General features: G+C 44.4%; 1 protein-coding gene across 1 annotated transcript; it reads right to left on the reverse strand.

The window, feature by feature from the left end:
• Window positions 1-6,768: 6,768 nt before the first annotated feature.
• LOC146859566 (uncharacterized) lies at window positions 6,769-11,218 on the reverse strand. Its single transcript, XM_085646484.1, has 2 exons — window positions 11,137-11,218; window positions 6,769-8,147 (listed from the first exon to the last, which is right to left on the reverse strand). Exons 1-2 carry the CDS (start codon window positions 11,216-11,218, stop codon window positions 6,985-6,987), a joined length of 1,245 nt encoding a protein of 414 aa, XP_085502610.1. The 3' UTR covers window positions 6,769-6,984.
• Between the last annotated feature and the right edge of the window lie 792 nt (window positions 11,219-12,010).

Below are 12,010 nucleotides of genomic sequence, written 5' to 3' on the forward strand. Positions count from 1 at the left end.
TTTGATACCTCGACCTTCCCAGAGAGCTGGAAGCACACCGAGATCAACGCCTTACTCAAAAAACCCAAGGTGGACCCGAGGGACCTCAAGAACTTCCGGCCCATCTCCCTACTCCCGTTCCCGGCGAAGGTCATCGAAAAGAGCGTCAACAAACAACTAACCCGCTATCTCAAGGAGAACAACATCCTGGACCCATCCCAGTCCGGGTTCCGCAGCAACCACAATACCAAAACTGCCCTCTACGCCACCACCGATGACATCAGGGCCCTGCAGGACAACGGAGAAGCCACGGACCTCATCCTCCTGGATCTCTCAGCCGCCTTCAACACCGTCTGCCACCACACTCTAAGCACACACCTCCACAACGCAGGGATCCGAGACAAGGTCTTGGAATATACCACCTCCTTCCTCTCCGGCAGAACCCAGAGTGTCCTTCTCCCACCATTCTGATCCAAAGCCTCCGAGATCATCTGCGGCGTACCCCAAGGATCATCCCTCAGCCTGACACTGTTCAACATCTACATGGCACCGCTCGCCCACATAGCCCGATCACACGACCTCAACATCATCTCCTACGCCGACGACACCCAGCTGATCCTCTCCCTCACCAAGGACCGCTCCACCACCAAAACCAACCTTCACGAAGGAATGAAGGCTGTCGCCAAATGGATGAAGGACAGCCGACTGAAACTGAACTCGGACAAGGCGGAGGTCCTCATCCTCGGCTCCACCCCCTCCGCCTGGGACGACTCCTGGTGGCCGAGCACTCTGGGAGCAGCACCGACCCCCACCACCCATGCACGCATCCTGGGGTTCATTCTCAACTCAGCACTCTCCATGACCAAGCAAGTCAACGTCGTCTCGTCCTCCTGCTTTAACACTCTCCACATGCTCCGCAAGATCTACAGGTGGATCCCCACCGAAACCAGAAGAACGGTCACACAGGCCCTTGTCAGCAGCAGGTTGGACTACGGCAATGCCCTCTACGCAGGAGCCTTGATCAAACTCCTGAAACAACTACAACGAATACAGAACGCCTCTGCACGCCTCATCCTGGACATCCCTCGCCGCAGGCACATCACACCCCACCTGAGAGTCCTGCACTGGCTACCCGTCAACAAGAGGATCACCTTCAAACTCCTCACCCATGCACACAAGGCACTCCACAACACCGGACCCACATACCTTAACAGACGACTCACCTTCTCCACCCCGAACCGCCAACCTCGCCCTCGCCACCATCCCCCGCATGCAAAGAGCAACCTCCGGCAGCGGATCGTTCTCCCACCTTGCCACCATGACCTGGAACACCCTCCCTATGCTCCTGCGGCAGACTGAAGACCTCCTAACCTTCAGGAGACTTCTCAAGACCTGGTTGTTTGAGCAGTAGCCCCCCCTCCCCCCCAGCGCCTTGAGACCCTCATGGGTGAGTATTGCGCTTTACAAATAATTGATTGATTGATTGATTGATTGATTGATTGATTGATTGATTGATTGATCAGACATTGTCTGCAGAAGTGAAGATGGAGCACAAAAAAGGGATTGGTGGAAACCGTTTGTATGGTTGAAGATGGAGCACCCAGTCACCATGGGTATGCTAGCTAGAAGCACAAGAATCGAGAGCCATTAATCTTAGTTCTGAACTAAGACCCTGACTCCATTGGCTCAGAGAACCCCTCCAGGACATAGAAGCTAAATATTTCGCATCACTCCTTCTAAAAGATCTGGTAAATTGGGCAGAAGACAAACTAATGATCGCAATTAACCAGACTGGATTTAGAGTGGGAATTGGAACTATGTCAAACATACTGTCAATAACCATGATAGCCGAAAAATGCCAGTACGCTAAACAGGACCTTAACCTCTGTTTTATTGACCTTCAGGCGGCATTTGACAGTGTTGATCGTAAGCTACTATGGGCGAAGTTAAGAAGATGGGCCATACCGGAAGCGATACTTAGGGGCCTACTCTTGTTCTACTCTGAGACCTGGACACAAATCAAGCTAGGGGATGGGTCACATCTATCAAGAAAAGTTTATACATCGATCGGATTAAAACAGGGTTGCGTCCTAGCACCACAACTATTTAACTTATTCATCTCTGACCTTTCAGACAAATTAAACAACTGTAATGCTCATGCACCGAAACTTGGCAACCTCCAACTTACTCATATGGCTTATGCCGATGACATTGTGCTTCTGAGCCTAACCAAAGTAGGCCTGTCTAGATTACTAGCAGTAATATCGGAATTCCTGGAGGCAAATAATTTAGCTCTTAATCTGTCCAAGACAAAAACAATGTTAATAACCAACCGCAGATCTGCGCATCTGAATATCATGCTTGAAGGAAAACTCCTGGAAAGAGTATCAAATTACAAATACTTAGGTTATTACATCGACGACAAACTGAACTTAAACGCTCAAAAAAAATACATGACGCAAAGAGCAGGCGCCTTAATATTTGCTTTAAGTACACTTGCAAAAAAGCTGGAAGGTCCTTCGTTTACACCCTTATTGACAGTGATGGCCACCAAAGTTCTTCCTACCCTAGCGTATGCTAGCGTAGCAATGCATGGCAAAGACGCTGTTATTTTAAACAACCTCAGCACAAAAATCTATAAGAAGGTCTTAAAACTACCAAGCTCAGCTTCACCTGCTCAGGTGCGTCTAGAATTTGGCGTAATGAATGAGTCACTGGGACGACTTTACACAAGTATTAGAGTATGGTATCGAATTAAAATGAATTCCACAAATAATACTATGAACCGATTTCTGTGGCAGGAATTAGAAAGCCAACAGAATTCAGCTGCTAATAAATATTTGACTTGTGCTTTGGAGCAAACATGCACCGCCAAACTTTGGGATAAAGATCTACCATATATCTCCTTTAAACAGGCACTAAATAAGGGGGCTAAATTTCACTCATTAATTACAGACAAAGCCATCTTTTCAGACCGCTCCCATTCTTGGTCTGTGATTAATAGTTATAAAAAACTTACCCCGGCTGCCTATCTGGAAACAACATATTCGGTCTTCATCAAAAAGAGGCTGATGGCCCTGAGACCCGGTAAATTACCAACCCTGGCAGACGAACCGGTCTGGAAACGACCAGACTCAGATGTCTGTCGTCTATGCGGCACTACAAAAGAAAATGTAATCCATATTGTATGCCACTGTAAGACTCTGAACCAGGAGCGTACGTACTTTTTAAAACACATTTTTAGGGTCAAGAGACTACGTACCTGCAGGTCTGCCATTATTGGTGCTTTGGACTCAACATACCCCATAATTAACTGCAAGCTGATAAAGTTCCTGATAGCTTTTGAAAAGCGTTTGAAAGCAATATGAAATCTTAAAACAAAAATGCTTTTTTATATTAATGATTGTTTTACTGACATTATTTGTTTTATGTAAAGGACAATTTTTCTTTTAATTGTTTGTTACGGTTTTAATTAACTAAAGAATAAACGTTTATCACTATCATTAATCTTAGTTCTGAACTGAGACCCTGACTCCATTGGCTCAGAGAACCCCTGAAGGCATCTGGGGCAGCTAAAGTGAAGGAGGCCGTACATTTATTAACCGGAAGGATTGTTTCCACGAAGATTTGTAATACTCTTTTCTGAAGGTCTTTAGGAGGCCGATAAATGTTTGTGAAAATGCAATCAGTACAGCTTGAAATATTCTTACTTCTCCATCTCCAAGAGTTTTTAACTTAATTCCCTGGCAACGTTTATAGTTGTGAACATCATAGTGGTCAGAAAACAAAAGTACTACAAAGACACCCAGAACAACCATCTTCCATGATCTTCTTCCTCCCACATTTGCTGCAAATTGTAAACAAAGTAGACTTAAAGAACATTACAGAATTCATTCAGGGACAGATGTATCACGCATTTTTGCATTCGCAAATGGGCAGATTCTCAGAATCTGCCCGTTTGCGAACGCATAAATTGCTTTTCCGATGCAGCAAACCTAATTTTGTAATTCGGTAACCTGTTACCGAATCGAAAAATGGGTTTGCGATTCGGTATTAGGAAGGGGTGTGTTTAGGGTGTCCCTTCATAATACCGAATCGCATTGGTATGTATGAATGTTTTGTGACCGCATTTGCGGTCGCAAAACATTTGCATGTTACTACCTACGTCAAGTAGGTGGTAACCCATTCGCAAATACGAAGGGGTCCCCTTACCCTTTGTGAATGTTTGTAAAACCATTTTGAGAGCAGGCAGTGTTCCCACGGACCACTGCCTGCTCTTTAACCCCTTTGCTTCGGCGGAAATTCCGCCGCAGCGCTGGGGGAGGTTTGGGGGCAGCGCGGTGGCGCGGTGCTCATGACGGAGCCACTCCGTCATGAGCCACGGTTGGGCTGTGCTCATGACGGAGTGGTTCCGTCATGACTCCGCCCACGGCGCTAATTGCCCGCACAGGCGGGGATTTAGCGCCGCGTGGGCGGCGCGGCCGCCAACGGCCTCAGCATGACGGAACCACTCCGTCATGCGCACACGGCAACCGTGGCTCATGACGGCGTGGTTCCGTCATGAGCACGGAACGAGTTAAAAATGAAAAGAAAACTTTTCATTTTTCGTTTTGTAAAGCATCTCGTTTTCCTTAAAGGAAAAAGGGCTGCTTTACAAAAAAAAAGATTGCTTTATTTAAAAGCAATCACGGACACGGTGGTCTGCTGATCTCAGCAGGCCACTATCCCCGTGATTTTTGCGATTCCTAGGGGGTCGCAAATTGCGACCTACATCATTAATATTCATGAGGTAGGTCATTTTCGTCCCCCTAAAAATCGCAAAAGGTATACTATACACCTTTGTACATGACATTTTGCGATTCCCTAATTGTGAATCCTTGTGATTAGCAACTAGGGAATCGCAAATAACTATCTTGATACATCTGGTCCTCAATCCATAAAGAGATATGCCACCACGTTACAGAAACTCATTCAATCCATAAAGAGATATGCCACCGCATTACAGAAACTCATTCACTCAATGAAGAGATATGCCACCGCAATCTAGAAACTCAGTCAATCCATAAAGAGATATGCAACCACGTTACAGAAACTCATTCAATCCATAAAGAGATATGCCACCGCATTACAGAAACTCATTCACTCAATTAAGAGATATGCCACCGCAATCTAGAAACTCAGTCAATCCATAAAGAGATATGCAACCACATTACAGAAACTCATTCAATCCATAAAGAGATATGCCACCGCATTACAGAAACTCATTCACTCAATGAAGAGATATGCCACCGCAATCTAGAAACTCATTCAATCCATAAAGAGATATGCAACCACATTACAGAAACTCATTCAATCCATAAAGAGATATGCCACTGCATTACAGAAACTCATTCAATCCATGAAGAGATATGCCACCGCATTACAGAATCTCATTCAATCCATAAAGAGATATGCCACCGCATTACAGAAACTCATTCACTCAATGAAGAGATATGCCACCGCAATATAGAAACTCATTCAATCCATAAAGAGATATGCCACCACATCACAAACTCATTCAATCCATAAAGAGATATGCCACCGCATTACAGAAACTCATTCAATCCATAAAGAGATATGCCACCGCATTACAGAAACTCATTCAATCCATAAAGAGATATGCCACTGCAATACAGAAACTCATTCAATCCATAAAGAGATATGCTACTGCATTACAGAAACTCATTCAATCCATGAAGAGATATGCCAGCGCATTACAGACACTCATTCAATCCATAAAGAATATGCCACAGCAGAAAAAAGCCTGATGGTGGAAAAAGAGCAAAACTCTTGAGGAAATAAATGCCCAAAAGCAAAGGCCAGAATGCAATAGGCTTTTCTCTGGTTTATGGTTTGAGTATGGTATTGTAGGTTTTGCAAGGCATGGAGCCCTACGGGCCAGAGTTTTATTCACTTAGCTGTTTATATTATTGCTTATTAAGGTGTGCAGTTTCATTCTTAGTATTTTTTTAACAAGGTTGAGTAATGTGAAGTAGTGTTTTAATAGTGATTTTAGCATTCATCACATGGTCAAGATACAATGCTGGAGACCTGGTTCGCTCACAAACATTTTGATCGGTTGGAATTCTAATTCGTTTGAATTGTTTTCTATTTTTGGCTGGTTTCTGATGCTGGTATTTGTTTGGCTGGCAAAATCTTTTTTTTTTCAATTTTGAAACGGAAAGGGCAGGCTACATTTTTATGTCTACTAGTTTAATATGTTTTTGTCATGAGAAGATAAACAAATCAGGTGTGAATAGGTCTAGGCTCTGTGTAAACAAATGCATGCATCTGGATCCTACTTTTCAAATGTCTGCAATGAACCATTTTGCTAGCATGCAGCTAGCTAGAGTCTGCCACTGTCGGGTTTTCATCACTGAGGCGCTTCTCCTCTGCGTAAGCACTCATAAGCCTGCCCTTGTTGATTCGTGTTAAGAGATCCTTGCAGGTCGCACTATGGTTGTATGGTACAATGGTCCAGTTTCTTGAACTGTTGTTTGTATTGATTTCTTTGTTGTACTGTTCCTACATTTATTGGTGGGAGGTCAGTCCTGCTTTTATCTTGCAGAATGCTTGTGCACATTTAACAATAGAATTCATTCTGTGCATTTGCGTCTTTTGATATTAGATTTGGAAGTAGTTTTATGATTGTGAGTTGGGATGCTTATATTTCCAATGAGGCAATATATTTCTCTGCTATTAGAAGGCTCCTATTATGAAGGTGCTATTTAACACAAATTAGCTAAGGGGCGTGGCAGTTTTTGTTGTTGTGTGCACCTAACTCATTGTTATGGTTTTCTGTGTAAGCAGTGAAACAGGCAGGAACCACAAGGTCACATATAAATTGTGCTACACATTGGTTATTTGTCTGTCTTTGTTTAGTGTAATAGTAGGTTCTTCCGGTCACTCTTGGTATTATTACACTGCCCTGTGGACGAGTTCTTTGACATTTGAATGTGCCATTGTTCATCCTGAATGTGTTTCATAGTGCTTAGAAAGGCTTGAATTTTGACTGAAGCTTTTCTGACATTCCGAGCACCGAAAAGGTTTTTCTCCGGTGTGAACACGATAGTGTACAGTAAGATAAGACTTCTGACTGAATTTTTTCAGACACTCACTACATTCATATGGCCTTTCTCCAGAATGTGTCCTCTGATGACTAGTAAGATTACACTTTTGACTAAACACTTTCTTGCATTCCGTACATTGATAAGGTGCTTTCTTCCGCAATACCAACTCTATTGTGGGCGTTTCTCCGTCCACACACTGCGCCATATGGCTGCCTCTGCCACTACCAGTTGTTTCACATTCGGTATGTGTTCTTTGATGACTTTTTAAAACATCTTTCCTACTAAAGGTCTCCTTACATTCAGTGCATTGAAAAGGTTTTTCTCCTGTATGTCTTTTCTCATGTTTGCAAAGAGTGTCTTTCCTGCTAAAACTTTTCTCACATTCGGTGCATTTATATGGTCTCTCACCTGTATGTGTTCTCAGATGCACAATGAGATCTTTTTTCATAATAAATCTTTTCTCGCACTCTGTACACTGATGCGGTCTTTCACCTGTGTGCGTTCTTTGGTGGTTAATGAAATTTGTCTTGCGACTGAAGCGTTTCCCACACTCAGTACATTGATGTGGTTTTTCACCTGTGTGTACTCTGTGGTGTGAAATAAGGCTCGCTCTTTGATAGAAGGTTCTCTCACATTCAGTACACTGATAGGCTCTTTTTAGCATATGCTCTTGCTGTTGGGACGATTGAAGTCTCTTTTTATTGGTGCTTTCTTTGCATTTTGTGCGTGAAAGTGATTTACAGTTTTGCTGTGCAGTTGGTCCATATCGCAACAGTATATTATCTCCCTGGACACTCCCACTTTCATATCCATCATTTAGGTTTATGTTTGAACATCCATGATGTGAATTAGAAAGTACTGAATTGATGGCACCATTTCCACACTGGACAGAAGGCTCTGCTGCTTGTGTCAGGTTTGAAGTTCTTGTGGCATTTTCCTTCCCAGTACTTTGCAGTACCTTGACTCTGGCTACTCCTGATAAAGATCTGTCTTGAGGAAGCCACGCAATACAGATGACTGAATCTACAATGTGTCCTTTTCTATTCTTGGCCACACCACCTGTGGGATTAATGTGAATTTATTAAATCAGTTTTCTGTGTTAGTTGATCAATCCATCAACTTCTGCTTTATTGTGTATACTTTAAAAGCAAATTACAGCATTTAACATCAACCATTTTCCAAACTTGACCCATTTCTTAGCCTGTTCAACAATCTTAGTTGAATCCTCAATACAGTTTTACCAAGCACCATGGTTTAATTATAATATGAGGCCAACAAGCAGGCCAATCAGAGAATTGAAACACGATGTAGATTGTCATGTTGATAGAGAACTAAGGGAGCTTCTTTCGAGTTTGGCATGCTGGATAGCCTGCTAGAAACCTCGAGGAGAGCCCTGTCCATGACACATGTGGTCCGCGCACCTTATTTAGAGACTGGCTAGCTCACAGGTTTCCAGAAGCAGAACCTATGCTGGCGCAGCCAGCTCAAACTTTTGATCATGAATGTTTCCAGTTCTGTACTGCCAGAGAAGGCCCAGTGGTGCCAAACGCGTAAAGAAAGAAAAGACCCCCACATGGTAAGAGAAAACTCTAAGTATGTTTTGTCCTTTGTTTGTTTTTCAAAAACAAACTCCTGCTCTGGGAGATTGTTTAGGGGGAAAAGCAGATTGCTGTGCAGGCGCACTCAATGCGATACCTCCATAGAAAAGCCGTAGTGCCTTGTGTGGAGCCATCGCAATGTTGGGTCAATTCCGCTCCATTCAATGCATAGAAATCTCTGCTGCAAAGAGATCACCAAATATAGCACGCTGTACTCTACCAAGGACGCAGACTGCATCCCTGCACTGATCTGCAGTAAGGGAGTAGAACCCTCACATCCTAGATAAGCCACAAAATATCAAACCTCTTAGAGAATTGTAAGAAAGTGGATTATTAGTTAAGGTGGCTAGTGTCCACCACAAGTAATAATGTCAATATTCTTGTTAGGTTCAGTAAAGGTTTCAGTAATTCAAACCTGAGCTCAACCCCTGACAGCTATGGCACAGAGCAAACATGATTAACATAAGAAAATGTGTAAAGCATTTGAAAGTACCAAACAAGTTACAATAAAAATTCCACTCCAGTTTATAAAATAAACAATAATAATGTAATGAACAAAATGACGACAAAACAACAACAAAACTCCAGTAAGGGAAACAAGAGATATGACTTTTTGAAGTTTTATATAAAAATAGCTCTAAAAAGTGTTAAGTGACAACAGTGGTCATCATTTAATGGGCGGAGTGTGACGGTATAGTTCGGGTGCAACTGGCGAAGAGGGCGGGAAGTGAGAGTGCACTAGAGGGAGCAAAGGCATGGGAAACATTATAACATTATATAAAACTCCCAGACGATGAACGTGAGGAAGATCCTGCGTTTGCAGCTCCTGAAGTGGAGGGTTAGTTAGATTGCCCTTGAGGTACGCCTGATATGGAGGTCCTAGAAGTACTATGCAGCATAACTCTGCAACCACTGTACATTCACCCTTTCACAGACGCCCTTGATATATTAGTGAAAATACAACACAAAGAGACCTACAGCGAAGTGCATATGGAGAGATAGGAGTGACATGCCTGGAAGGAGGAAAGGGTGGGGGGTGGTACTGGAAGGTTAGAATAGAGTTAAGATTTGATATACGACTGGAATGAGAGCAGTGCGACTGCAACACAATGCGGGATTTGTTCCTTTTTTTACCCTTTCTTCTTGATTGAGAGGACAGGAGGTAGGGCCAGTTATGCATTGATTACTTATTATAACTATACATTACATGATTGCATTATTGTTTCCCCCTGTGTATGTATTTTATTACGAATCTTTACACAGTGTGTGAATGAGCAGACCTGTAAACCTCAATAAAATTTGTTTTTAAAAAAGAAGTGAGAACAGTGGTTATATGTTTGCGCTTGACTCGGACCTAGACACAATTTAAGGCTTACTGCAATGGAGCATGGGCGGAATACCAGGTTTGTCCCGCACAGCAGTTTTACCTTTTGACTTAGTCTTAATCCACAGTGCGGTGGCAGCTGGCTTTGGCCAAGATGGGCTCTACGAGGCTGGATAAACATTGGACTCGGTCCAGGTGAAGCCGTTGACTTTTGGCAGGAAAGCTCAGAGATGGAGAAATTCCAAATTCGTGCTCAACACAGGGCCCTTGCCGAGTGGATAATTTTGGTACCTTTGCCTGGTGAAGATTCCAATGTTCAGACTTGGGGCCCAATTTATATGTTGGCGGGAGGAGAATATTCCCTTCCCACCAACATAGAGGTCAACCCGCCTAATTTAACTGTGTGGACCTTAAATTTGACCGTGGCAGAGACTACTCTGTCTCCACTGTGGCGAAACCTCTCCAATGGCCCTGGGGAGTAAGGACCATTGGAGAATTAGGTACATGTCCACACGCTCAATTAGGATGGGTGGAGCTGTAGTCATTTGTTTACTGTTCTTACAGCCAGGTAAAACTGGGTGGTAAGGAACAGTAAAAAAGTTATCATGTTCCCCTTCCATGGGAGAGCACTCCCATGGCGAGGGGAGTATTATATTTTTTCTTTAAAAAAGGAAATACTGTTTTGGGATTTTCTTTTTGAAAAGAAAAAACAATAATTCTGTGCTACGGAGCTGTGTCCTGCTGCCAACACCCCATAGCATAGAGCAATATCCATTGTCAGGTAGCGCCACCACGGGGGTTCCTAAGAACGTTTTTATAAATGACTGCCTCCTTGGGGATCATTTATAAATGAGGCAGGCGGAGTCATTTGCTGTGTCCCCAGGGCAGAATGGCGAGCCATCCACTTTCATTTCAATCAGGCCCTTAGTCACTATTTCGGAGCTCAGATTCCTCCATTGGGGCAAGACTGCAAGCTGTAGTCGAACAGGGATAAACTCTGTGATGTCCTGCAGAAAATTATTTGTTATTTCAGAAAAGCTCTGAACAGGAGCAACTTGAATCTTTCACCCAGCAGAAACGCCAAGCATGGTGGCCAAGGCCAAGACTTGCCTTACTCCATATTCACCAAGCCTAGCAGGGCCACGCATGGTGGCCAAGGCAGAGACTTGAGTTACTCCATATTCACCAAGCCTAGAAGGGCCACGCATGGTGGCCAAGGCCGAGACTTGCGTTACTCCATATGCACCAAGCCTAGCAGGGCCACACATGGAGGCCACGCCAAGATTTGCCCCACTCCATATTCACCAAGCCTAGCAGGGCCACGAATGGTGGTCAAGGCTGAGACTTGCCTTACTCCATATTCACCAAGCCTAGCAGGGCCACACAGGGTGGCCAAGGCCGAGACTTGCCTCACTCCATATTCACCAAGCCTAGCAGGGCCACGCATGGTGGCCATGCAGAGACTTGCCTCACTCCATATTCACCAAGCCTAGCAGGGCCATGCATGGTGGCCAAGGCCGTGACGTGCCTTACTTGATATTCACCAAGCCTAGCAGGGCCACGCATGGTGGGCAAGGCAGAGACTTGCCTTACTCCATATTCACCAAGCCTAGCAGCGCCACGCATGGTGGCCAAGGCAGAGACTTGCCTTACTCCATATTCACCAAGCCTAGCAGGGCCACGCATGGTGGCCAAGGCCGATCCTTGCCTTACTCCATATTCACCAAGCCTAGCAGGGCCACGCATCGTGGTCAAGGCCGAGACTTGCGTTACTCCATTTTCACCAAGCCTAGCAGGGACACACATGGTGGCCAAGGCCGAGACTTGCGTTTCTCCATTTTCACCAAGCCTAGCAGAGACACGCATGGTGGCCAAGTCCGAGACTTCCCTAACTCCATATTCACCAAGCCTAGCAGGGACACGCATGGTGGCCAAGGCCAAGACTTGCGTTACTCCATCTTTACCAAGCCTAGCAGGGACACGCATGGTGGCCAAAGCCA

The sequence above is a fragment of the Triturus cristatus genome, chromosome 3_1, assembly GCF_964204655.1.
Source record: "Triturus cristatus chromosome 3_1, aTriCri1.1, whole genome shotgun sequence".
Taxonomy (NCBI): domain Eukaryota; kingdom Metazoa; phylum Chordata; class Amphibia; order Caudata; family Salamandridae; genus Triturus; species Triturus cristatus.